This window comes from Fringilla coelebs (genome assembly GCF_963513975.1).
Source record: "Fringilla coelebs genome assembly, chromosome: 6".
Lineage (NCBI taxonomy): Eukaryota > Metazoa > Chordata > Aves > Passeriformes > Fringillidae > Fringilla > Fringilla coelebs.
Genome location: NC_140034.1, coordinates 39,035,456 through 39,063,083, shown reverse-complemented (window position 1 = coordinate 39,063,083; position 27,628 = coordinate 39,035,456). Strand labels below are relative to the sequence as shown.

Here is a 27,628-nt window from a genome sequence, read left to right as displayed (position 1 = left end):
GGCCCCAGATCCTACAGGATGGTTTCTGTGAGTTTTGACACTGCACCATGTCTTTTTTAAGTTCATGAAATGACACTCATAAATATACATGTATAGATGCATATGATGTAGACAGATTGGTCCTTGTAAGATTCCAGTGGTATGCTCAGTTTACTGTTACCTTCTGAAGATGTGATTAAGAAAAGATTGCTTTTATTAGTTACCCTTGTATCTCAAGCTGGAATATTCCCTTCATAGAAGCTTCTAACACACAGAGTAATTTTTCTTTTTTTTTTCCCCATTCATGTAATTTTATCCACAGTGTCTTTTTCTATAATAACCAGACACCCTTTACACTGAAGCTTAAATCAGCAGGTGCTATTAGTACATGGATTTTTATACTCTTGTCTTTCCTTTAAAGGGAAGGTGTTGGCACCATACCTGGCATTGTGTGTTACACAGGGTTAACTTCTACCAATACTAGAATACAGCTGTTAAGTTTGGCTATTCTTTCCATATTATGTCTCTGCTATCTCTCCTGTCAACTCAAAACATTCCTATGCTTCTTTAAGTATGTAGCAACCATGTACAATGCAAATTTTGTGGGTATATTTTTCTGCTTTTTCCCACCCCTTTCCTCTGGAGATAAGTTAGTATTTCAGTTTCCCAATTCACTGGTGAGGTCAGCAGGGTCAAACACTGTATGACTGTTCCTCCCACCTCCAGGCACCTGGTTCTGTCTGTCCCTCACTGTCCTTCCAGTAGTCGATCTCAGTAAGATCCCACTGACCTCTCCAACTATAATGCACAGTCCATTTTGCCCTCTGACGGAGGCAGCAATTTGCTCTGTCCTGCATTCACTGAGAGAACCCGGACCCTCCTCTTTTCTGGAGGAAAACAAGCATGAGCCTGGGACTGTTCCAGACCTGTTGGTACACAGAAAAATGCAGTGTTGCTTACACAAAAGTTTTATTGGAAATTCTTTGAATACTTGAAGTACACCGGAGACTTTCCAAAACAGTACACTTGAGGAACCTTCCCCTCCACCCAAAGTATTTGTAAATCAGCAGCTACATAGATACTGTCCTTAACATTGAGCAGAGCAGAGAACTGCTAAAATAAACAGCCTTCATAACACAATCTGTGGCAGGCCACAGCAGCAGCTAGGTCTTTACTGAAGCAGAGCATTTGTGCAGTGGTCAGGGAACTCAGGGCCTAGATGTAGCAACTGTGTGTTAAAACAGAGGACTGTCCAGAGAAGAGTCAGGTAAGTCAGCCCTGGAGAATCTCTTATTGCTATGGCAATCCAGCTCAACACTAGCAGCTTATATAGGCAATTTTCCAGCCTTTTGAAGAGAAGAAAACATGCCACAGTGCCATTTTGCCTTATGAGATGTGCGAGCTGTAGCCATGTTAGGAACTCTATCAAATAAAGGAGCACAAGTACAAGACCTGACCTCCTGGATGGGATTAACAAGAATGGCAGTGCTCCTGCTTGCTCCACAGCTTGTTAGCAGAAGAGCACAGCAGGAGTGCTGGCTAGATGAAGTTTAACCTCAACTATTCTCTATTCATCCGGTGTGAACCAGCCCTTTGCCTCATCTCTGCTGCTCTGCAGCCCAGATTGTATCACTTTGGAGACTAAAGCAGACAACCACCTGTGTATGAACTACTTTCTACAAAGTGGCAGACCAACTTCCTGAGCAGAGGTGAGAGGCAGTTGATCCATTAATTCCATGCGTTCCTGCACCCTTCTGTGACCCTTTCCACCTGTGAAACAAGGTGGCTCTTGGATGGGTATCAAGTATTTGTTACGGCCCGTTTAACTGAATCCCTGTTTCGTCTTGGAACCTTTTTTAAATGTTTGTGCATCTTACTTTGCATGGACAAAGCAATTTCCATGTGAGGTTGCTAAGAAGTTGAATCAGTTGAGTAAAATAAAAAGGTTCTGGTGGGTAATTTTCCTTCAATGAAGCTCTTACCTGGAATTGTAGAGCTTACAAGGCCTCCCACCAAACACATCTCTCAACAAAAATTCTCATAAAGTTCAAAGCATTGCTTTGCTCTGGCCTTATAGTAAGCTCTGTTCTGAATTTGGCCCCTTGCTCCAGCAGTGGCACAGAAGTTGTGTTCCAGAGTGGAGTGGGGCTCCCCCATCAGCTGCAGGCAATCTCTTCCAACAAAGAATGCAGCTAAGATGAAGCTGCCACACTGCACCAACCAGAAGGTTGGTTACTCAGCCACTCTGAAGAAATTAAGATGGATTCTCAGTACTCAAGCACCACAACTCCACTTAAAAGAAACTAGAGGGAAAAGAAGTGGTTTTGGACAGTAAGGGGTCTTGTAGTTGCTCACTCTAGTTAAATGGGGCAGGAAGAGAGAAAAACACAAGAAAACCCACCTTATCCAAGTTTCTGCTTAGTGTCACTGTTTCTCCTCCCATCCTTAAATGAGGCAGAAGACATGCAACAGCCAAATCACCCATAGAGCAATTCCAGCCAGTCACACTGTCAGTGGCTGGATTATTACAAAAATAAAATTTCAGCTACTCAAAAGCTAGCTGATTAAAAAGTACCATAAGCTTCCCAAAAAAGTGTGCTTCTTTAAAGAAGCTGCCTTCTGAATGGCCAAAGAACACTACAAATTCATCTATGCCTATCAGAAAACAGCTTTTTACCAAGTCCCTGCCACTCCATTCCACTGATGTGTGCATTTCATTCTATCAGTGAGCCCTGACTGGATGTAATGGACACATAGTCCCCCAAACAGAGTATAATATTAATCAAGTCTGTCTTAGAAAATAAATATCTTGGATATTTTCCTGCAAAGAGAGACGAGCTTCACTGGCTAGGGTTCCATGGCACACTTGCTCTCTGCAGTGATCAGGACAGAATGACCGCACTGTTACATGAAAACAAAACATCTTTTAAATATAGGTTTCTTTAAAAGCAATAAATATTTTTTAATTCTTAAGATCATCTATTAACCATAAAGCAGGAAGGCTTGCAAGGATTAGAGGAAAAAATCTTGGACTAAGACTCCTAGTTACATAACCCTAAAGAAATAGGATTCCTAGTATTTACAGTTATGTTTCAAAAGCAGAGACTATGAATTCAGCATCATCACAGCTGCTACGTGCAGGCTTGCCAACAGTCAACACTGTTAAACTCAGCATGGCCGAGTGCCAGTGCACTCAGGAAGGAAATGTGGAAAGCATTCCTGTAGTTTCACTCCTGCTTATCAGCCACCTAACAGAGGGCCTTGCACTGTGTAGAGACCCAATTCCTTAGCAGCAGGAAAACAAAGGTAACTTGGATTATGCAGGTCCCAAAGCTGACGTCTCTCCTGTGCTCCAAGCACACACTCTGAAGTCAGGATGAAATGCCCAGTTCTGTGGAATGGATGTCCTGGACTTCAAACAGTCGAATTTGCTGAACTCACAGACCCTGGAAATAAGCCAAAGCTTTCTATGCTCTAACAGGATCAGAGACTGCAGGAAAAGTCTGTTAGCAAGAAGCTCTACCTAGGAACCTTACACCATAGGACCCTTGGAGGAAGCATATGGCAACTTTCCACAAAGCCCCTCCATACAGAACACAGACTGAAGAGAAAGTAAGTTTCCATACATTGGAGTTTGACTTCCTGTGTCCCTACTGAAGTCTTAAAACTGACTGTGAGCAGGAAAAGCGTTCCAGAACTATGTGGTGGAAAAGTTGAGGAGAATCAGCAGATGAGCCATATCTGTCATTGAAGAGAGAAAAGAAAGCTCACTTGATGGAGGGAACTAGTCGATGTGGACAAAAGGCAGAGCAGGGGTGATAGAGATATTTGTTGATGTTATCTCCAGGATGCCTCGAGGAGGAAGAATTGCTGCAGCAGAACTGGGAAACAGCTTCACTGCAAGGTTTCCACAAAAGCATCAAATTCTTTGACATTTTTCTCATGGACTGCCAGCTTCTCTGGTAACGAGTCCTGGAAAGTAAGGAAAGATGCAGATCAGGGCTCATTCACGGCAGACAGAAGGAAATTTTAAACACACTAGGGAAAAAAATCTGTTTCTGAGTCATGCAATCCCTCACCAATGCTCCAGGCTCACCTTTCTACGTGCACAAAAGCAGGAGCCCTCTGACAGCATCCAGCAAGTGACCCTGAGCAGGGCACTCTGCCCAGAGTCTGTTTGTTCTGCAGGAACAGGAGGTGCACTGGGGCCTCACCTTGTGCAATCTCCACCAGCTGCAGCACAATAACCCACTCAAATCATTGCCTTCATCAAGTCACTTGCTGCTCTCTGGTTTTGATTTTTCTCCACAGTATGGTACAATGCCAGAGAGCCTAACAGAGTGCTCACCCAGATGTGACTCACCAGCCACACCAGAACTCTAACTCTGCTCAGGCTGCAAAGTCAGGCCTGGTTTGCCACCAAGTGAGACACCCCATAGGCAGGATTAGTTTGGGGGGTTTCAGTGACCCAGAGCAAGCATGCTGCAGCAGCCTTCAGCTTCAAGACACACACCAGTTTCAGAGGCTTAGGTGTACCAGAAACAAATCTGCATTTATTTGGAATATATTAGAGATGGACTCCCTTTGGGTAGGGTCTCTCTTCTGAAAAGTATAGGAAAGACATGGGGCCTGTTAGAGTGGGTCCACAGGAGGACCACAAAAATGATCTGAGGGCTGGAGCACCTCTCCTGTTAAGACAGGCTGAGAGACTTGGAATGATTCAGCCTGAATGAGAATGCTCTGAGGAGATCTTATTTTGGCTTTTCAGTACTAAAAGGAGACCTTTAAGAAAAATGGGAACAGACTTTTTAGCAGGGGCTGTTGTGTTTGGGTAAGAGGCAATGGTATGAAATTTAAAGAGTCACACTAGATAAGAGAGAATTTTTTTATGAAGCTGGTGAAAAATTATAACAGGCTGCCCAGAGAAGTGGTGGATGCCCCATCCATGGAAATAATCATGGCCAGGCTGAGCAACCTGATTTAGTTGAAGATATCCCTGCTCATTGCAGAGGGGTTGGACTAGATGACCTTGGTTCCTTCCAACCCAAACTATTCTACAATTCTATGAAAATACTTTTTTCAAACTAGGAATAGGGAGAGCATTATAAAGTACATATGATTTCCACAAACAGAAATTTTAGGATTCCATACCAAATCCTCTGCCATGGACTGTGCTCCAATGTCAATGGAGAGGCTGCTGAGTTGAGGGGGGTTCTGAAATTCACGGTAAAATGTCCCCAGGTCCATTGGAAGAATGTCATCTTTTGAAAATGCTGGTTTCTACAATCAAAGACATTGCTGTTAATTCCCAGAGACACTGGCTTCCCCTTTGTTATAATCTCAGGTAAAGTCATTACCTGCTATCAGTAAACATCTTGGCATTACAACTGTTGCTGCAATAACGCATATTAAATAACTGAAGAACAGCCAATATCTCTTCATATCACAATACCACTTGAGCAGTTGGAAGAGAACATTTCTTTGGAATCTAGCTCCTTTAGGTGCTAAGAGAGAGGATGCCAAGCTCAGATGATAGTAGAGAACTGAAATGGTATTTAATTTGTAGCTGTTGATGCCTGGTACCAGTGTCTTTGCAGTTCTGGGACTGCCATGCCCTAGAGTGTGGTACTGTGAATGATGTGTATTTACCACTCCCACTGAAAAGTACTCTGACAGCATTTGCCATCACCCCAGCACGTGAAGCCCACCTAAGGTGCAGGTATGAGCTCTGATGAGGGCACTTACAAAGTCGATCATAACAAAGTCATCATGGGTGTTCCCTGTGCTGCTGCCACTGGAGCCCTCCGAGTGTAAGCTGCCGTGTAGAGGAGATTCCGTTTCTGGGGATTCGGGAGGATTGACCTGCCCAAGAAATCAAAGACGGTGAGTACTGATCTTACAGTCATGTCTGTGTGTGCTTTGGCAGTGTGGGGGCAGTTAGGAGGTTGGACAATTAACATGAACTAGAGCAGGGGCAGCAAACACATGCTGTTATTTGCATGTCTAGAGAGCCCAAGATTCAACACAGGAGACTTCTTGAAACCAAACAAATCTGAATAACTAGTTGTTTTCTCCAAAACCAAAGTGTATTCAAGGCAGAGAATAGCATGGTTGTTTGCATAAGGGATGCTGAGAAGGCACATATACCTCTGGAAGAGTCTTACCATGGGGTCGTTATCTTCCAGCTCAACATTCTTGGGAGCAAACATGGCAAAAGGAATGTCTAAGTTGGCCATGGTCACCTGAGGAGATTTAGCAAACAAAATTTCACTAAGATGCTCTGCTTACCCGACACGAAAAGGATACTGAATGTCTTTGTCAGGCCAGCTAAAAACGGCCCAAATCACGTCAGCAGTTAGGCAGGAGCCGACAACCCCATTTAAAAGGCATGAAATCCAGAGGTGATACTCCGTTGACCTAATGCAGATACATATTGAGATGGGATTGCTACATATCTTGTATAACTTAGGCAAGGATTAATGAACTGCTACAAATTGAAACAATTCTTATTCCTTCATCCAAAAGGCCTACAACTGCAGCCCTACGAACCAAGCAGATCTCTAAGCTGGCCTAGCTGAACTTAGGTGCTTGCTTCTAGTGATGAACTGGTCTACTGCATGTTCCTTCAAGGAAGGGAGGCTTGCTGCCAGCTTTCCTAGTTTATGGACCTGTCGTAGTGGCAGATCATTGTGAGATCCAAGTGGAGTATCAAGTCTTCTATTCTCAAATAGGGTGCTGACAAAGTGGAGTAAAGTCAATGGCTGTCACATCCCAAAAGGATTTTATGAAAAAGAAGATACGCCTTGGCAAAACCTTGTGGGGAAATGCAGCAGGCAGAAATATGCACTCTCAGTCTCTGAGGGTACCCTGGCATTGGTGCTTTTTGCTCCTCTATGTATGAACAGATGGGAAAAGAAAGTATTATGGTGCTCTCTGAGAAGATCTACTGCTTGTTACCTGGTTAATGGGTTTGTTGACAAAAGCTCCCACCTTCCGGATAAAGATGGTCTCCAAAAGGTCATGTGGGGAGCCACACTTTCCTTCGCTGCTGTTGGATACTGTTTCTGTCTCCTCACTGGGGGAGGAAAATACATAATTAGTGCCTCCTGACACAGGGAAGATAAATAATGTTTTTTATGAGACTCCTTCATTTTTCTTGGTTTACTCCTACTATTGGAAGGACAACAGAAATCTGTCCTTGTACTGTACCTTCCTCCTCAGTCAGGAGCACAAAAGGAAAGTGGACACTTGTGGAATCAGATTTTTGTTTCAAGCTGGACAAAAACTATTTAACTGAATATAAAGTTGCTGAAATAGGCTTTTCTTCTGGGAAATGGGTTTTTACCTTGCTGTGTGTTCACAGCAATTCCTGTTCACCACTACTATTTTTTCAGTAACACATTACTCACAGATCTTTCAGAAGGTGAGAGATCTCCCATTATATCTGTCACTCAGTTCACAAATGCAGCAGATCTAGTACATGACAACAGAGCCACTCCCAGTATGATTAATTCACTCCATGGCTATTAGGTACTTCCTAATAGTCTATCTGACCTATTTGTTTTGGTTTTTTTCCTACCACAGGTATTCAGAACTTAAAAACAAAATAATAGTTTTGTCCCATGGAAAGAGGATTACCTTGAAAGGATTGAAGAGGATTACTGTTCAAGTATACCCAGGAAAGTGCTAGTCCAACTGAGTTTTGGTTTCCCCAGAGCAAAACCTCTGTGACTCACAAGTATGTGACCCCAAGAGAGATTTCTCAAGAAATAAATATGGTGATCAAAAAAACAGAAGGATTTAATTAGCTGTGAGGGAGTTGATTTAGGACAGTTTGAGGTTGCATTGTTTCCTTTTAAATAACTTTGTGCCTAAAGTTTCTTACTAAAATGGTGAACAGATTTATGGTAACTACAACTGGCTTTGGTAACGATGCACATTAAGTCTCTAGAGAATTTAAGAGTCGTTTTTGAACTTACTGCATCTTGTTTTACAATCAGCAAAATCAGCGGAAAGATTGAAAAAATTATAAAATTGATAATAAAGTTGACATAGAAGAAGAAAAGAATATTACACAGACTGAGAGGTTTAAATAGATGGGCAAGATCATTGTTTGAAGAAAGGTTGAAAAAGCCCCAATCAAAGAAATCTGCAAGTTGATTTAAGGAATGAAAAGACAATAGTTATGCTACAAACAATAAATGGAAAGGGGAAACAAAAAACTTTATCTTAAAAGGCTTATAAGTGGGTTAGCAAAAGGGGTGGATCATCTAAAACCAACCTACCTGCTAGAAGGAGTAGCTGCTGAGTAATGGACTCCATCCAGTGGGGTGCACATCCTCTCTTGGTCAGCTTGAGTGCCATGTGCTGGCTGGCTAGGAACTGGGGGAACTCCCCCTTCTTTGCCTGGACCAATCAACTGAGATAGAAAGAAACAGTCAAGTTAAGAAATCTCAAAATCAAACAAAAACAACAGTGCAATACAAAGTAGATTCCATCATACTGGGCATAAGTTGTGGGGGTTTAGGCATATGACCAGGCTCTAGCCCCTGTAAGCCTCAGAGAGCATGCAGGAGTGTATTATCACAATACAAACTCACTTTTTACTCCCTTTCTATTCTACTGTCCACTTCAGGTGTGTTTTACACTGCAGAGTTCTCTGGCTATAAGTCCTCTGCTTCATGGGGAGGAATGGAGGAAAAAAACCTTACATTCTCTTGCTACCCATGGCTCCCTACAGCTTCAAGAGAAGGGGAAGTGGAGAGGGAGATGCTGCTCTCTTCTCCCTGGGATCCAGTGATAGGATGCATGGGAGTGGTTTGAAGCTGCACCAAAGGAGGCTTAGACTGGACATCAGAAAGCATTTCTTTGGAGAGAGGGTGGTGAAAAACTGGAACAGTGTTCTCTTCCTAGAGAGGTGGTCAATGCCCCAAGCTGCCAGTTTTTAAGAGGCATTTGGACAATTGTCTTAACACTAGGCCTTAACTTGGCCAGCCCTGAACTGGATGTTGGATTAGATGCTCACTGTAAGACCATTCCAACCGAAATTATTTTATTTTATGAACATTGTGTCAGCAAAACTGGAGCAACACCAATATTACAAGCAGAAAAAGACTTCTGTCAACTTGGCTTATTTTTCTGATGAACCAATATAACGATGTCAATATGAACTGCCAGTGTATCATATGTCTAGCCTACAGAACTGTGCTTGGACAGCTACAGGGGCAGCAGCTCTGTAAGACAGGCAACGTTTAGAATCACTGACAAGCTGGTGCAGCAAACAGGTCTGGTGCCTGCTCTCTTGGCATAGTTTTTCCACATGACCCCGTACCCCAGTAAAGTCAGGCATGCTGAGGAGCCAATTCCCAACTCCCGTGGAAGTTTTGCTTTCTCTGTGTTTACTTTAAATTCTTTCCATTCCTGACAGACAGGACACCAATGCATGCACTAGTCTCAACGCCTCTCTCAGGTGTACAAGTGACACAAATGGCTGCAATACCAGCCACGCTGGTTCTACTCTCTACAAGTACCTGGTGAGGGTGTGCAGCATTCAAGCCACCAGCAAAGAGTAGAGGATACCCCATGTCAGCTGATCCAACTCCCAGGGCAGCAGGCTGATAAGAAAGACGAGAGCTGGAAAGCTAAGAAAGAAGAGAAAAAACAAGGGCAAAGGGAGAGGAGAGAGGAAAGGGAATGCCCCACAGCCTGAATAATCACTGAAGAAGGAACAGGAAAAGTCAGAGGCACAGCATTTCAGGCTGGCAGAAGGATGCTAGATTTTCATTGGAATCAATAATGTAGGTTATTGTTCTAAAAAATTCTTATTGCTGTGAGAACTATTTGACAGTAGTAGCAGGGGACTAAGTCTGAGCCTTGACAGGAAGAGAAGATTGGCTTCCTACACATATAGGAGAAGGCTGTGCTGACATCCAGTATCAAGGAAGCTCTGGTCTACAGGCCTACTTCAAATACTGGTGTAGTGGGTTACATGAATGCCATGGTGAATTTACTAAAGAGTTAATATTTTTTTATCCCAAAACAACTTCATTATCAACTGTTTGAACCTACTTCCATTGCAAATTAAAACAGCTCATCTTCCAGACCTATTCAAATGGCTTCAGTGAAAGAATACATGGTCCCATAAATGTGCCAGGTAAAGAGAACTGGGAAGCTAACCCTTGTGAGATTGCTTTAGGAATTAAGTGTTGGAAGCAGTGAAACCCAGGAGAAATTCCTTATACATCCCAGGCAGAAATCTATCCAGTCAGGTTAGATGAAACCTTCCTGTTTGGACTTGCCTGACCTCACAAGTACTTCTTCCAGAGCTCAGTGTGAGCTCCAGCAGCACCAAAGCTGATGTCCTTTACAGGGATCAAAATGAGGAACAGCACTTTGATTCACATGAGGCTAGTTCAGCTGAGTGGAGCTCTAATGACTACACAGGTTCTAGGGACATTGGCTGTTAACAGAAAACACTCAGAATTGTGCCTTACTAGCGTCTTTCACTAACAATCCTTGACAGCTGTTGTGTTTTTAGGGGTGCTTGTCCTGTCTTCGGGAGACTTTCATCTGCAAAGGCATTTAAGAAGCCAGTCTCAGTAAAGTGTCTGGCTCACTGTGGGTTCAGCACTCTTTCCTATGCACAACAAACACTCCACATTGTCAAATTTGTATTTTCCTGTATTTGTTTTGTCATGCCAGAACTTGTATTCTGACCATGTACAGCATATTCTCTTGACAACTCACTTGATGTGAAAAGGCCAGCCCCATCACTGGGACCTTCAAGGTGTCCGTCACCACAGGAGGAGGGGTCTGAAAATGTGCCTTTGTGACAGTAAAAACACACTGTGCATAGACACAGACAAACAGAGGAAACAAGGAAAAGAGAGAATGAGGGGGGAGAGAGAAAGAGAGAGAGAAGGACTTCAGAGAGGAATTATGAAGAGTTGGATGAACTGAATGCTAGTGAAGAGGTTTTGGCTGCAGCAGCCACACCTACACAGAGAGCAGAAATCTCAGTATTGCCAGAAGCACATTCATTTTGTAAAGAATTGACTGTATTTTAATCTGAGTAAACCACTGAACACAGGTAATATTTTAGACTCCAGTAAACCCTGACAGAAAGTAACTGCCAGAGACTCTGTTCCACAGTTAATTATAACTGGTACTAGTGAATTAGCAAGAAAGCTGAGCAGATGCCAGAAACAGTCAAGTACTTCTTTTTTTTTTTTTAATTTACAAATTACTTTTATTTCAGCACTCTCCATCCATCCATACTCCCTATCCTCCAGCTTTCTGAGGGATCCTATCTTGGCATGTCTCTGCTCCACCCTTAGAATAAAGGGGACACAGACTACAGTGCAATTCAAATACACTGATGTGAAGCAGGAATTCCATCAACAGGAGCAAAAACTTTAGAAGTACAGTCTCACAGAGGGTGCTAATGCAAAAAGGGCAATCCAAACCTGGTTCAGTCCCATACACCCTCCCACAGTCATTTTTCTAGCAATGACTTGAGGAAAGCTTCAACTCCATTTCTGGGTATTACCCATGGCCAGACTCTCCTGAATTTTGGGCTGCTTCACAGCACACATATGCAGACATACAAGCTCGCAAAGCAGGTGACAACTATTTCCTTGTATCACACAGGTTAGGCATCACTTTTACTGAGAAGGCAGGCAGAGATTCATTCAATTTGCCTACAAAATCACACAGTTCCTGGTATTTTCCTAGTCACTAACCTGCACAGGACATGGAGAAAGCTGAAGAAAAAAGAACAACTTCTTCTTTCACTTTTAATTTAAAGTCCACTCTGCCAAGGCAGCCTTACAATTCTAACTGTGGTAACAAAGACTGGCAGTTGCTTTACAAATAAGGGCACAGCATACAACAACTATGAGCCACAAAAAAAAGCAAGAATGTAGGCTCATACTTTATGTGAATCCTCAAGGTTCAAGTGGTTTCATAAAGCTCTTCCCCCCTCAGTGACAGTAAAGCTTCGTGACCCCTGCAGAAACGTCAGCTTCAATGTAATTACATACACTACTACTGTTAAGTAACACTGGCACAAGCAAGCCAGTGGAAATTTCCTTATGAAATCTTTTGTATTTTCCCCACTTCAGGAAAACGCAGGACACAACTCAGCCACAAACTAATTTCCTGAACTGTGTATTGCAGAATAAGAAAAGCTTTATTCCATCAGACTTACCGTGAGTGCTGGCTAATTATTTCAACATTGCCTGATGCCTGGTCACCTGAAAGCACTTTGGCACAGAAATGCTTCATAAGAGAAGCTCATTTCTAGCTTGTTCATATAGCAGAATACATTCTGCTAAACCAGGCATATTAGTTCCTCTGATGCAGCAGAAAGACCCATAGCAAATTCTTTCCGTTTGGAAAAGCATTCCAGTTATACTTCATTCTATGTTTCACATTGACAGTGAAAGAGATTTAGAGTCTTTAGATTGTCTTTAAAGGTCAGTAGAGCCATCTGCTTGGCTGGACAACAAGGCAGGGCAATCCTGAGTATTTAAAGCAATAGGACAATAGCAACTCTGGCTATGTCTTCAAAATACAGAACTGTGGAGTCAGATATGCAAGACAGTACGAGAACTTGGGAGTTTCTGGATTTTTATACTCAAAAGGAAACCATTATCTATTTATTTTAAAATTGAAACTTAAATGAAATTTGCATGGGCAATTTTTTTGCCAATACTTATTCCTGCTGCCCCAACTAATTTTAGATGGTCCAATAAATACAGCTTTTGTCTTTTTTCCGTCTTTCTCTAGCATTTTCCTGGTATTTCAGTTTCTTTCTCAATGTGTCTGTTACTCCTACTTAAGCTGCCTGGCATCAATGTCTTGAATTCCTCCTCTTGCAGTATTGGTATGCAAATGTGTAAATGTGTAAGTACACTGCTGTCCTCTTCAAGCACAGCTCAACCCAGCTACAGGAATAGGCTCTTTTAATCCTCAGTAATTCAGTCTTTCTAGGCCCCTGGAATTTTGTTGAAATTAGTATCTAATTTCAATAGATTTTACTCTAGAGTGTAATGACATAAATAATCCACACATTAAATTTTAATTAGCAGCAGGAGGATTTCTGTTTGCACAAGAGCTGATGTAGGAAAATGCAAGCTATTCTTACAGCAATTGTTCTGTCTAGAAGTAAAAAGAGCCTGGTTTCTCTTACCTGAGATGGAGGAGAGGTGGAAAAAGATGTGGTACACACTTCTTGGGAATCTTCTACTGAGGGGTATACTGCACCATTGTCCTCACCAGCTCTAAAGCAGCAAGAAAAAACAAGTTTTCTAACCAGAAATATTCCTTAAAACAAATAGTAAAACACACTGGGACAAACACTGCAGGGAGGTTGAGAGTATTTGGGTGTAGTTGAAAGAAGAATTATGAAGGGCTCTCATATGCTTGCCAGATCTGAGGAAAACAAAGTGGGAAAACATCAGTTTTCCTCTGGTGTTTGTCTTCTACCCCACGTAAAATAACAGGTGTTTCTAACTAATGCTTTTGTTACACTAGCTAGTGCTGCTGGCTTTGCTGTTTACACAGCCATTGTCAAACAATACTACTGGTCCAAACTTGAATGCCCTCACATTCATTTTAGAGAAGGCAAACCTCTGATCTCCAAAGAGAAATTAAACTGGTCTTCCCCCAAAAAAATATCCAGGGATGCATGCATCTAGACATGTAGTTCCGCATCAGGATTAACCATTACACTTTCAAATTCCTGAAGGCAGTCAAGATTAAACATCCTTTGTGTCCAAGTGCTTCTGTGAAGAATTTGGGAAAATACTGGGGTTTGCTGCACTCAGCCATCTTAATGTCAGGAGAAAAATGTCACTCTTCATCACATGTTTAACTATGCCAATATGACTGACACTAATTCTCCCGTGTCCCTTCCCATGCTGTCAACAAAGAGTGGAAAAGGCTCTGTATTTGGGCATAATGGATGCCTTTACCATGGCCCATGACTTCAACTCAGTATTTCCTCACCTGTAATTGCAGGGATGCATGGGTGAAGAGCTGGGATAGGGACGGTCCACAAAGTGATCAATTATAATCCCCATGATAGGAGGGGTCCTCTCAAACTGCCTGCAAGGCAACAAGCAATGGTGTTACTGGCTTTTTCTCTCTAACTCTTCCCAGTTCATGGTGCCCTTACAGAAAACCCTGGTGTGTATTAATGGGATCAGAGCATCTTTACAATTTAGTCCTGTGACTCCAGGCATGCATCAACAATTTGGAGTTCTAGAGCCTGGCTCGGGGCTACCCAAATACTCCCCTTGCTGCAAGGCTTAAGCAAGAAAGAGAGCATTCTTCATGAAAGAGAATCTCAGCAGGAAAGGATAAGCAAAAGGGAAAGATTTGGGGGCTCAGAACATGAGGGGTTTAACAGTGAATTATTGTAAAACAGTTTCTGGCATGATCACATTTTCTCACCTGGTTGACATGAAAGCAAGGTTGATTCTGTAGGCACAAGACAAAGTGATGGTGCCCACTGGGGTACCCACTGTCCCAACACGGACTGTCTGGAAACCTGCAAAGTTAAGGAATAATTCTCAGTTTCACTGATTATTTATGTGCCACACTTTTTTATTCTGACTTTACATTATCTTATTTCAGTAGTGTTACCATTATCTCTTGCAATCTGAACCCCAAAAACACACACAGAACCCATAACCCATAACAAAACAGCAGCACTAGGTTGCCTTGATGGTAGGCATCACTTGCAAGACTTCTGATGTTGCTTCCTGGCTTCTTGGTCTAAAATATTGTTCTGAAGTGCTTCTTGTTCCTCAGTAGATCACGATCTCCTTTACCAGTCCTGCCCCTTATCAACATAATTCTATATTCTTATTTCAGTTCTGTACCACTAGAGTCAAAATGGCAGTCACCCAAGACTTTGTCCAAGTACCACCATTATACTTGTCACCGTGTGACACAAGGCTGCACTGGCAGAGCCAGACAAAAAGCATATGTAAGCCTCACACTAATTTTCCTTATGGTACTTGGGAATAGTAACCAAAAGGCAGTCAGAATGAAACACAGTTCTGCTCTTGTTTGTGTGTTGTCTAATCATACCTTCTCCCAAGCCACTCAGCTGGACTTCACCAAAATATATCCTGAAGGAAAAGGAAAAAGAAAAGCTGTTAGATCCAGTTGGGACATAATGCTATACATATCCTAATTCCTTACTTAATTTTGGGAGTTGGAAGGCTGGAACTACTTTTCCTCTTTAGGAAAAAAAAGCCCAAAATAAATGGCTGGAATGCCCATCTCAAAAAACCTTACAGCTGCTCCAGAAGAAGAGGAGGTCAAGTAAAAAGAAGGAGAAAGAAAATGGTAGTCCAGTCAGAAATTTCTCTTTAAGTTTTTTAAGCCTCTGTGGTTAAGTCTACAGTTCAGAGCAAAAATGTGACGTGATACAAACTTCACTGATAGGTCTGAGTCTAAAAGCTGATGCTTATCACACAACATAAAAGATTAACTGTGCTGTAAGAGTTGCTCTTAAGTACACGCCAAGTCAGCAATGGAGGCAAAAAAGTGAAAATGGCAGGAATTTGAGTTTTAAGCTGTGCAAATGATAACAAACCTGAAATTTACAATCATATAAATTAGCTATGCATACATGTCAAAGACTTTTCTCACAGCCAAAAGCAGAGTCTGGAAGATAACTATGAACTACAAGCCAGTCAGACTCACAGGCTAAACAGAGCTGAACCCAGTATTAGGATGTGTAAACTGCAAAAACTACAGGACATGGAATTGAGGATGCATCTTTAAAATGGAGTAACAGGAGAAAGTCTGAATCTATGCTGCAAAAGTACACATTGCAGTTATGTGCAATGTAGAGAGGCATTTATCAAACACAAGCCAGACACCAAACAACTGGATGCTAGTAAGAATTTAAGGGATTGCATGTAGAAATTTTTTTACTCTTCCTAACATGGCAGGCAAACACTTCACAGCCTATGCTTAGCTTTCCTTTCAATGGCTCAAGTAAAGTCTATAAGGTGATACATAGACCAAAGTTTCCTTTTGTCACTGATCAGTAGCACTTCTATACACATAATTTGATTTTATTATTGCTCATCCCTTTTTAACTACACTTGCAGCTACACTGTGCAAGTCTGGTCTCTCCTGTTTGCATTTCAAATGAGAAAATTTTTGCTTTACCTGTACAATATTACATATTCATGGCCTTGTTTTCTAGAGAGTCTGTAGGCTGGAGTTACTCTGGTTATAGCAAGCAAAGACTTCAGCAGTAGAGACAGCCTGTTGTATACAGTGTATGAAACTTTGATTTCTTTGTCACATCTAGAGAACACAAAGGAAAAAAATTAGTCTTTTGTCCACAACTAAGTTGCTTGGATTTGGGGTTCTTGTTTGTTTTGGTTTGCAGTTGCTTTTGTTTATTTTATTAAAAATAAAAATTACTCTGGGCCAGTTGTTTAATTTTATTGCCAAAATGATAAATAAAGCCCCAGTGTGGCTACCTGTACTGACCAACCAGCTAAGCATCCTGCTTCAACCTAGTCACCTGCTGTAGAATTGCTGAAAAATGCCATGCAGACTTCTACCAAACAGAGACATCTTTTCAATATAAAAAGCACTTGTCATTACTGAGACAATCAATTCTTGTACCTGAGGAATCCTACTAGTTGTAATGGAAGAATGAAGAAGGAATTAAATTACTAGTTTATGTTCTTGACACTGGTGTTTAAACAGATTGACTGCTTCTCTAGACAAAGAGAGGAGTTCCCTCTGAAGCGCCTCTGGCCGCACAGTCAGTATGTGCTCTGATCACCATGGATTAACCACATGTACCCATTGCATCAGCTAAGAACTACAAACACAAAGAATGCACTTACTTTTCATTCATTTCTAGACACCAAATTTCCAGCTCCATGGAGTCCCCCTGGATCAGAGAAAAGATGGCAAACAAAGGCTCATTTCAGAACACAGACCCATTCAAATCTCATTAGTGATCAGCAATGGCCACACCTCTCAATGATTTGTCTCCTGGCTCCCACTTTCGTGTGATGCAATGATAGAAAAAGGTGCACTGGCAGTGTCCCTGCACAATTATATCACCTGAGGGAATACCTTCTTTAGAATGCCTAAGTTCTTAATGGGCTAAGAAATTATTTTCTTAAAATTTAAACATTTCATTTTCTTAAAATTAATTTCTTAAAAAAATTTAGATTTTTCTGCTGTGTCATTTGAGTGTTTGGCCTCAGATTTTTGCAGTGAATTGCTTCTGTTAAACAATATATTTCATTTCATTAGCATATCACCTAACTTAATAAGATTTACATATTCTCACATTGTCTTGGATTAAAGGGCAGGAGCTCTGGTAATTGACTTAAGATTCAGGCAAAAAACCCCACAAACAACAAAAAAAAAAGGCATCTGTTATGACTCAGTTCTCACCTCTGAGGTTTTGAGAGAAATCTCCACGCACATAGACCGTCCAACAGCGGGCAACTGTCCTGCCAGGGCTTTCTTTGCTTCATGAGTAACCTCTGGTATATCTTTTATTGCCAAATTGAACTGCAGAATCAAAGAGATGGTTCCATTTTTTTATTTCTTTGAAAAACTGCCTGATGGTACATTTCAGACAGGCTCACAGACCCATATAAAACATACTAGGTCAGTGTCCACTGAAATATTTATGAAACAGAAAATTCCCAGCTGGGTTCAAGCTTTTCATATTTACAAAGATTCTCTTGGCTGCTAATTCAAATGTTTTTCTTAATCCTGCTATAAAAAAATATGCTCCTTTTCCCTTGCTTCAGTCTTATCTTTACCCACAGAGTATCTTGAGTCTTTTCAATTTTAATAAAGCCCAATAATAAAATGTCCTGAATTGCAGAGTAGCAAACTTCTGACAGATAAGAACTCATCACCCCACCCCCAAGCAGATCTTGGAAATGTGCCTTAGCTGACAGGAGTTGCTGAGAGGCATCATTTCTCATCAGCCTGTAAGAGTCCAGAGTGATTTGTTGCATGTGAATAACAACCACCAGCCCCTGACAACTTCACCAACATAACTAAATATAGCACTACTCTATGAATAATTATTATTGTCTGCACAAGACTGTAATAATCGCATGCTGTTCTCAGCACGCACACACAGAGTTATGGAGTTGCTTTACAAAATAAGACCTTACCCAGTCAGAACCTGTTGGGGAGGATGATGAGCGGGTACAGATTTTCTCTCCAAGTCGGGCCTGGACAATTACTTGTACTGTCTGGAATAGAAAGAAAAGGATACTGGGCTCAGCACCAGCTCTGAACCTCAGTTCAGAGCCTGACCTACACAAGCCCCAAGTGAAAAAGATGAAAGGGCTGACCAGGATGTAGAGAAGTAGCGTTTGCTACACTGTTCTTCAGTTCTAATCAATTTAAATTATTACATATTATGTATTTAATGTATTTCAGAAAGAAAATCATTTTAGGCTGATCTTTCTCTGTAACAACATTAAGAGACAAAGTCAATTTTGCAATTAGGATTTGCAGTTTTCAATAGAAAAATTCAGAAAAATTTACAAAAATATCCCAGGCCTGAACAACTAAACTAAAGCCAAATGAATCTGTACATTTAGACCAAAGCCACTGTCAGATTATCTATTTGCATCTATGTATGAAGTGAGGCCAAATTTTATAATTATGTATCAACATCATTCAAAAGAACATTCTGGTATTATTGGTTTTGGATGCAATATAAAAATTTAGATAGGCTGAGAGAGTGGAGTCCAGCAGATAAACTACCTAACAGCTGCTGGTTAGACATGCTTCTAGAAACCCAAAACTGACAGAGGTGTGAAGTGCCCACAGCTGATTCTAAAGCAGGATGTTTCTGGAGGATGGAAGAGGATTTGAGAGTAGAAAAAAGGGGAAAATATGTTTTTGTAGTTGTTCTCAGAAATCTCCTAAATTTGACATCAGCTCTTCTTGCTTTGTTCTTCAGCAAAACAAAATAAAACAAAACCACAACAAACCCAAACCTCAATCTTGTTACTCTAGCCACACCAAGTACATAATTTGTTTTGTGGCATTTTTTTAAACAAGGAAGAAGAGGCATTTGTCCAAAGGAGAAAAATTACCTTTAAAGCAAAAAATTTGATGAACTTGTCCAGGTCCTTCCTGTCCTGGGAACTGAGATCAGTGTCCATTGCATATGGCAATCTGAAATATAGCACAGGTCTGGGAATGAAGTCTTCTTCCAGCTTTCTGTTTAGATTTCAAAATATTTTTGCCATTAGAGGCCATCTCAAAAGAAATTATAAGTACCAAAGTGCTCTACCTGTCAAAATCTGAACACAAAAACTTTGCTAAAAACTTTGGGATGTGAGTGTCCAGTATAAATGCGCATTGATAGTTTATCTGGTCAGTACAAAGATCAAAAAAAATTTAAAAAAACAAGGCTCAAAATTAAAACTCAGTACAAGTTCTACAATTTTGCTATCTTAATTTTAAAAAAGCAAAACAAACAAAAAAACCTGAACACCCCAACACCACAATGACTGCATTCTATGCCAAGCTAACCATCAGACATGGAGGTCTCTGCTTCAGAAATAATGTATCTTCAGCTATCAGCACTGGTCAAAACCAAGACAAATTCTTTTCTTGAGCCTGAAATTCTCAGAACAGTATTTCAGTGGTACTTCAGCAGATATCTATATAATAAACCACTGCTGGAACAGGCTACACTGCTTCTTTACTTTAAATAAATAGTACTTGAAGTAAAACTACACAGCTACAAAGTTTACCTACAACCAACTGAAAAGACAAATTTTTGTCAAGAAATAGACCAAAATCCTCCATTCACTTCTCTCAAAAGCTCTGATAATAAATACTTAGCTTTCACACTGACACTGCCTTGTTTTTCAAAATACAATTGTTTCTAGGAACACAATGAACTTGCACAGCGTCTGAAGCAGGGCAGGGCAAGGCACTAATCCTATTTTTGTAACCATCATGTCACATGGCCTGGGATAAATCACAATTTTTCTGTCTCTCAGTTTCTTCACACGTAAGTTAATAATCATATAGAGACCATTGGGGAGGAACGCCTTAATTAGTAGCATTTGTTGTAGTTTTTGCTTGTAAGCCTTCAAAGCATTAATTCACTCTTACCCCCGTTGCAGTTTTGAGACAGCTAATCAGCCTGAAGCAGCCTGTCAGACATCCCGTATTTACGGAACGTGCTGCTCCTCGCAGGAATGCCGGCCAGCTGAGGTCAGGGAGCACGAGCAGCTGCTGTGCACAACGTTATTCAGTGTTCAATCATTAAGCAAAGACTGAACTTACAGCAAGGTATGCTATTTATGCAAATTAAAGCTTGCAGGGCAAAAGGGCCAATAGCCCTGTTCACGCAGAAAATACAGAATCTTTCGTGACCATGCACGTGCAATACTTCTATTTAAAATATCACACTTAATGACAGTAAAGCCCAATGCTTCAGGAGCATCAATCAAAAAGGGCTGCAAGATAAGAGTACTGCAATTTACAGAGCATTTTATAGAGAACACTGCTGCTTTCTGAATGACTCTATAAAAAGAAAGCTGGACATACAGTATAGTTGCAAGTTCCTAGGCTACATTCATCCCACATCTCCTTAAGCTGTACTGTTCTCATTATAAATTATAATTTAAATTGAGAACTAACAACACAAGTGATTCAACATCAGATGGATTTTCAAATTATCCTTTGGACATTTTAACCTCGTTATTGAAACCATTATCCCTTCTTTCCCTGTGTTTACCTCCACTAGACAGATTATAGACCCTTTCCACTGTGGGGGATGCAAAAGGAAGGCAGCATTTAAAGCATTTGACACAGTACTCAAAATTAACAACACGAAACCCTTTAGTACAGACATGTGCCACTACAAAAAAACCACAAATCCCCCCAAACAAGCAAACAAACAAAACCCCAGGCAAGAACAACCTCTTATTACTATTTTGACTTAATTAAGTACAGCACTGTAAGGGCTGAGAAGATTTGAGATCTTTGACAAACCTGGCTGATATAGGCAACAAAATACAGCATTAAAAAATATATTTTTCTCAGTGAAGAGAATGCTGATATTTAAATACTAAAAAAAAAAAAAATCATACTGCCTTTTAATGTGAAAAGTGATATGTGACCCCTGCAGAAAGATACAAGTATATATCCTGATATTGTGGGAGAGCTGTCAAATAAAACATATATTTGCCTTTTGAGGCTGGAAAAAACTTCTGATATCAATTATTTCAAGATACTTGGGGACAAATGGAAGGTGTTAGGCTCACTGGTCTGTTAGGAAAGGAAACAAAGATGATCATCAGCATGGCTCCATATGCAGTACAGAAATTTGTTCTAATGACCCAAATATCTCTAGAGGAGAGAAACAACCACCAGAGGGTTCAAAAAATGAGAGCCTCTGCAGAGCTCTGCCCTGCTGCAGCAGAGCTGGGATTCTTCCTGGAAGATCTGACACTACCTGTAACATTAATCAAACATTTGGAGATTCATACTGTTACCTCTCAAGCTCCAAATGCCAGCAACAGTTAACCCACCAGAGTCCAAAGTAGAGCAGAAAGTATCAGGCAAGGTTTCCTGGAAAGGAATAAATAATTTAATGGGAACACTGGGACTTTGGAACTCAGCTCCTGAAATGTCTAAGGGCTCTCATCTGACAGCCATCATCTCCTCATTTTTGTAGGAGTGCCTCTGGTGATTGCCTGAGATCTTCTAAGGCTTAGAACAACATTCACCTTTAGAATCAGTCTTGGTAAGAGTTAAGATGGAGCTAGAATTACAGCAAACTTTTTATTTACAAAAATTATTTGGTACTCTCAGGTTAGCTGCCACAGCTGACCTGAAGAGGAAAGAAATTATTTAAACTTAGTTCCACCAAACTCAATCAACTTCTCACATCCAGTAGGTTGCAATGCCAGCATGGCTCCTTGTTAAGTGCTACTGCACAGGCCTATGCTTAAGGATAACACTGGCTCATTTTACACTGAATAACTACTAGAAGGAAATAGCCCTTGGTCTAGGTTAGAAAAATACAGATGACTGATCTCCTCTTAACCAGGTAATCCCTTAAGTAAACTGATATATTCACCAGCACATGATGCAATTAGCATCTTGTCTATATGGCTTTTTGCTTTGTCTCCCACTTCCTGCAACATCTGTTTTTATACTATTGCTTTTATTTATATGCCTTTGTCTTCACTTTACTGTGAACAGAAACATCAGAAACAGCAAAGGAGAAGTGCCACATGTGGCTCTCTTGACTACATCCTTATTTCTTCTCCCAAGGTTGAGACAGATTTTATCCAACAGTTTAACATCGAAGTGTTGTGCCTCATATGCTCTACTGCTATTTATACCCTCCTTCTCTGAGGAGACGGACACATCAGCAAAGGTGATGGCGTTGTTCGTTGTTCGCACGATGCAAGGAACTGCAAGAGCCCTCCCCCCTCAATGCCTCGGCAGAGCCAAGAGGAACTACAGCGACAGGCACGCCGTGCTCCAAGCCGAGAGCAGCCCCACTGCCAGCAGACACCTGTAACCCGGCACACTGCAGGTGCACGGGAACACCTGGGATGAGCAGCATTACACTACGTGTTCCATGCATGGGAACTGAGCCAGTACATCTCTCTGACAACTACAGAAACAGGAAAGGAGCAGAAGCACCTGACACACACCAGGCATTATTATTGCTGCTGGGGAAAGCATATAGAGGCTGCTTGCATCATCTCCTATATTTCTCTGAGCCGTGGCTGCTACAACTTAGATTTATCTTGCTTTGTTTTCAACCAGACATTCATCAATGCAAAATAATTACTAATAGTTCTTATGCCAGAGTGAAACTGAAACAACTAAAGGGAAGAAACCAGAGTGGGTGTAGCAGTAAGAAGAGGGCTGTGGACAGCTCTCATCCCAGATCTTCATTCCCAGTTATCAGACTAGGCGCCCCAGACTGCACTCCTTGCCCATACCACTCTTCCAGAACTTCTTTTTAAATACAGGACCAAATCCAATCTCTAAGAATGTCCTATGAGAAGCTCAGAAAAGCGTCGTTGAATCATGCAGTAAACAAGAAGCACATGGAAGTTTCTGAAGCTTTTAAGAGCTCCTAGAACAGAAGCTTCACTGCAAGCAGGTATTTTGAGCACACTAATAAGCAACTATATAAAGATCTTCATAAATACAGTGCTCTGTTTCAAGACTGGGCCTACAAGTCAAACTCCAGTATCCTACAATTACTTAAAATTAATCTCCATTTTGCCTTCTTAGTAGATTAGTCAGAAACCTAGGGAGAAGTAGCAAACAGTTCTAAGGTATGACACTCATTCTTTAAAGTTTGTGGATTTCTTTTAAAGAAAAGATTAAATTCTATAGCAGAATAGAATAAATTTAATAGCAGAAAAACTGTTTCATATAATATAAACATCCTGATGTAATCAAAGCCTCTGTAGTTTACTATATGCTCAGGTTTGGCTGATAAAGAGGTAATTTTTCCTCCTGATCAGGAAACAGACTCACTTTTTAACCAATAATTCCGCAGCTTAGTAAATACCTTACTAAAGCCAGCACTGCCAGCTCCACTGACTTACAAACAAAATTAAGTAATTCCTGTTGACCAGCAGTTACATCCTGTACTTCCCTAAGGTCTAAAAATGGTATCAGTCTAAAGGTCCATCCTCTCAGTTTGTTTGTCAAGCCAAAGTATACAGATTAAACCAGAATCTGCTTCTACATACCCTGCACTATAATCACCAACACAATCACCATTGCTCAACTATTGTATGAACGTATGTTCAGAAATACTAAGATTATACAATACCATTTAAGCAAAATAAACTGGTCCTGTATGATCCTTCTGGACATCTACAGACAGCCTGTCTCATCTGAAAGACTTATTTCTTGCCACAAGAAGAAGGATCTTCCAGGTCAGGCCGCTCCTGCAATAATCTGGAGATGCTCTAAACTTTATTTGGACAGCCAACTAATTTTCAGCTAAGGCAATAATTTGCCACGTTTTTCCCCCTTGTTATGTGCCTAGTCACATCGCTTTTGGGATTTGTAAGAAGGTAGTTTGTTGGCTTAGTCGAGAGAGTCCCTTTTCTACCAGTTCACTGACATGGAAAGTGTCTCTGCTCCCACCGAATCCACGGGAACGACTCTGACTGTGCCCTAAGAGCCACACCTCCCACAGGAAAGAAAGATACGACCACCTGTAAATCTCTGCTCTTTCCCAGCATACCCCAAACTCGCATCACACAGCAAGACTATACAAGACTATAAAATGGAGCGTGCGGACTCAGATTCTACTATTTCCAAAAGGCTGTAAAGCATTTTGATTTTAAATGACCACCTGCTGAGATTACAGCGGGCCACATCTTTCCCAGGCTCCACTGACAGCCTCCAGTCGTTAAGGAAAACGAATCGCAGCCGACACGCGGCCGTCGGGAACCGAACCCCGCGAGCAGCGAAGCAAAGTAAAACGGAGACGCGAAGCCGTAGCTAAAGGTTTAAGACGCACGTCACAGCCCCCTCCCCAGGAAGGGCCTCCGGCAGGCTCGCGGAGCTCCCAGCCCTGCCCTGCGGGGGCCCGCGGTACCTGCGCGGGGCCGGCAGTGCTGGCAGCGCGGCGGCTCATCCCGTGCGGGGCCCGCTCCGCCGCCGCGCTCCGGCGCCTCCTCCGCGCCCCGACCGGGCACGGGGAGAGCCCCGCGGCCCCGGGGCCGCGACCGCCGCCTCCAAGCCCCGAAGCCGCTCCGGGGCTCCGGCCGGCGCCCCTCCTCCTCCTCGTTCCCGGCCCGGGGGTCTCGCCGCGAGTGTCAGCGCCGGCGGGGATGCGCGGCCCGTGGCGGGGGCCGGGCCGGGACTGCCGCTGCCCTCAGACCCGCGGGCTGTGCTGCGCCGCCGCCATCGCCGCCGCCATCGCCGCTGTTTGTTTTCATCCGCTGCGGGCGGGGGAGGGAAGGAAGGAAGAAGGAAGGGAGGGAAAAAGGGAGGTGCCTGAGTGTCCGCAGCGGCACTTTCCGCACGCAGCCGCCGCTCCCCGCCCGCCCGCGGCGCGCTGAGCCCAGAGTCCCGGAAGACGGGAGGTCGCCAGGCCTAGAAAAGCGGTACAGCGCCCGGTACCGCTACCGCCGGTAGCCCCTTGCCTGTGGCGAATCTATCACGGCGAATGTGGGGCCGGGCCGGCGGGGTCCGCCTGGGAGCGGCCGCGGGGCCGGTAAGGGCTGGGACGACTCCGGCGGAGGTCGGGCGGCCCGTGGGGTCCGGGGCGCCCGGCAAGGGCGGCGCCCGCCGGGGCTGCCCGCGGCTCGTATCTGCCGTGCCCCGGCGAGGGTGACTGGGGACGGCTCCAGCTCCCTCTTTGCCACGGGAGCTAAATTCCTGTCAGCGCCAGGCAGAGTTGTCGGCTCCGCGGTGAGTCTACCTGGCTGCCCGTGTATTTAAAAGCAGAAAAAGAAAAGTTAAAAGGTTTGCTGGATGATCAGACTGAAAGGAAAATGGTAACGGAGTCTGATAAGCTCAGCAATAACAACTATTTTGAGTATCTTCTTTTGCTTCGTGCAGGTGAAGCCTCTGGGAAAGCCCTGTCAGAGAGGAGCCCCAGGGGACGCCGTCAGCCATGGCCGTACCTATCGCGGTTCTTGACTGCGACCTCTTGCTCTATGGCCGCGGACACAGGACTCTGGATCGCTTCAAGCTGGAGGATGTCACGGATGAGTATCTAGTATCCACGTACGGCTTTCCCCGGCAGTTCATTTGCTACCTGGTGGATCTCCTGGGAGCTACTCTCTCACGCCCTACACAGCGGTCCAGGGCCATCAGTCCAGAGACACAAATCCTTGCTGCGTTGGGTTTCTATACCTCTGGCTCCTTCCAGACTCGCATGGGGGATGCTATTGGTATTAGCCAAGCCTCGATGAGCCGCTGTGTTGCCAATGTAACTGAAGCACTGGTGGAAAGAGCCTCACAGTTCATTCACTTTCCTAAAGATGATGCTACTGTACAGACGCTGAAGGATGACTTTTATGGGCTGGCAGGAATGCCGGGAGTGCTGGGGGTGGTTGACTGCACTCACGTGGCAATAAAAGCGCCAAATGCTGAGGACCTGTCCTATGTGAACCGAAAGGGTCTCCATTCCCTGAACTGCCTCATGGTGTGTGATTCCAGAGGAGTCCTCCTTAGTGCTGAAACGCATTGGCCAGGCAGCCTGCCTGACTACATGGTGTTAGAGCAGGCAACCCTCACAAGCCAGTTTGAAACTGAGCTACATAAAGATGGCTGGCTACTTGGTAAGTCAGCTTTTCATCCTTGTTTTCAGTAGGAAGTCAATTATATATTATTTCCTTACTCTGGGCACGAGTGATATATTTACCTTCAATTGCTTTCCTGCAAATTGCTTTAAGATTTATGACTTAGTTTGGACAACCCTTATCTTGGAAGCTTAGAACATTAACTTCTAATCTGTTTTATACAGTCTGAGTATTGTATGTATTAATCCTCATTCATTCTGTTAATAGCTTTCTTTCAGTATTCTACACCTTTCCATGCTGAATTATGCAATTTTTAATTCTAGGGACTGCCCTAGTCCAACTCTTTTCCCCTGTTTTATGCAGTAGATTAATTATCTTAAAACTGTTCTGTGGAAAATCTTCTTGTGTAAAACCGAATGTCTTTACTTCGTCACATTTGTAAACCAGAGTTACTTCTTCCATGCCTTCTCTTTTAGCCAGAGGAAGAACTTATTCAGTATCTGCTGAATTTTTCAGTGAATTTTTCAGTAAACCAGGCTGAAATCTGTGGCTAACTGTTGGTGTGTAACCTGTCCTGCTCCTTTCCACGGCTCACAGGTGACAGCTCCTTCTTGCTCAGGACGTGGTTGATGACCCCTCTACACATTCCCGAGACGCCTGCAGAGTACCGCTACAACATGGCCCATTCCGCCACTCACAACGTCATTGAGCGCACGTTCAGAACCATGCGGTCGCGGTTCCGCTGCCTCGATGGCTCCAAAGGCACCCTGCAGTATTCTCCAGAGAAGTCCAGCCACATCATTCTGGCCTGCTGCGTGCTTCATAACATCTCCCTGCAACATGGGCTGGACGTGTGGTCTGCACCAGCCACAGGACACATGGAACAATCGGAAGAAGAATACGAGCAAATGGAATCAGTGGACTCAGAAGCCTGTCGTGTTCGTCAGGAACTTTTACTTACTCATTTCAGCTAATGTTGTGACAGAGAGAAGGCTTTTAACAGTTGATCTGAGAAGTTATCCGGAGAAAATATGCCCCTTCCTCTTCTTTAAGCCTGTAAAGACTTAAGCAGATGTGAGACGAGAAGAAATACACTCTCTTCGTTTCGGGCAAATTTCTGAACTCCTCTCAGTCTCTCCAGAGATTCAGTTTAATTGGTACATTTTTGCTGTCGTGATGCTTAGAGGCACCCCATTCACTTGAGAACAATGACTAATGTGACAACAGTGGGAAAATTAGGGAAATTGTCTTTTATAGTGATGGAAAATTTGTAAACCTTGCACTGTTTTACAAAGCAACAATTCTATTCCACTGTGTAACTCAAAACATTTATCATTGATTTTTTAAACAGTATT

The 27,628-nt window shown here is 42.7% G+C and overlaps 2 protein-coding genes across 17 annotated transcripts; one reads left to right on the top strand and one right to left on the bottom strand.

The window, feature by feature from the left end:
- Positions 1-931: 931 nt before the first annotated feature.
- ATG13 (autophagy related 13) lies at positions 932-25,718 on the bottom strand. 14 transcript variants are annotated; one of them, XM_084208199.1, is made up of 19 exons: positions 24,620-24,953; positions 21,528-21,603; positions 19,107-19,188; positions 18,171-18,251; positions 17,431-17,550; positions 16,869-16,915; positions 16,174-16,314; positions 15,079-15,119; positions 14,437-14,533; positions 13,990-14,088; positions 13,172-13,262; positions 10,726-10,824; positions 9,510-9,620; positions 8,265-8,398; positions 6,937-7,054; positions 6,144-6,221; positions 5,725-5,841; positions 5,131-5,259; positions 932-3,951 (listed from the first exon to the last, which is right to left on the bottom strand). In XM_084208199.1, exons 3-19 carry the CDS (start codon positions 19,173-19,175, stop codon positions 3,874-3,876), a joined length of 1,650 nt encoding a protein of 549 aa, XP_084064325.1. In that variant the 5' UTR covers positions 19,176-19,188; positions 21,528-21,603; positions 24,620-24,953; the 3' UTR covers positions 932-3,873. The 14 variants fall into 14 exon arrangements, with proteins under 14 accessions (XP_084064325.1, XP_084064327.1, XP_084064330.1 ...); XM_084208201.1 differs by lacking the exons at positions 21,528-21,603; positions 24,620-24,953 and adding an exon at positions 25,653-25,718; XM_084208204.1 differs by lacking the exon at positions 21,528-21,603 and having other exon boundaries at positions 6,970-7,054; positions 24,620-24,955.
- On the top strand, positions 24,866-27,628 carry HARBI1 (harbinger transposase derived 1). 3 transcript variants are annotated; one of them, XM_084208210.1, is made up of 3 exons: positions 24,866-24,950; positions 25,588-26,312; positions 26,871-27,628. In XM_084208210.1, the coding sequence occupies exons 2-3, from the start codon at positions 25,643-25,645 to the stop codon at positions 27,245-27,247; spliced, it is 1,047 nt and encodes a 348-aa protein (XP_084064336.1). In that variant the 5' UTR covers positions 24,866-24,950; positions 25,588-25,642; the 3' UTR covers positions 27,248-27,628. The 3 variants fall into 3 exon arrangements, with proteins under 3 accessions (XP_084064336.1, XP_084064335.1, XP_084064334.1); XM_084208209.1 differs by lacking the exon at positions 24,866-24,950 and adding an exon at positions 25,104-25,240; XM_084208208.1 differs by lacking the exon at positions 24,866-24,950 and adding an exon at positions 25,149-25,437.

Bases quoted from the DNA above. Each gene is read 5' to 3' on its own strand.
- ATG13 (XM_084208201.1), bottom strand. From the start codon at position 19,175: ATGGACACTGATCTCAGTTCCCAGGACAGGAAGGACCTGGACAAGTTC. The intron at 9,621-10,725 runs GTGAGTTGTCAA...CTTCTTTCTTAG, and splicing joins GGCTGGCCTTTTCACATCAA to CTTTCCAGCTCTCGTCTTTC. The intron at 6,222-6,936 runs GTAACAAGCAGT...AAATCTCCTCAG, and splicing joins TCAACAAACCCATTAACCAG to GTGACCATGGCCAACTTAGA.
- HARBI1 (XM_084208210.1), top strand. From the start codon at position 25,643: ATGGCCGTACCTATCGCGGTTCTTGACTGCGACCTCTTGCTCTATGGC. The intron at 26,313-26,870 runs GTAAGTCAGCTT...CACGGCTCACAG, and splicing joins TAAAGATGGCTGGCTACTTG to GTGACAGCTCCTTCTTGCTC.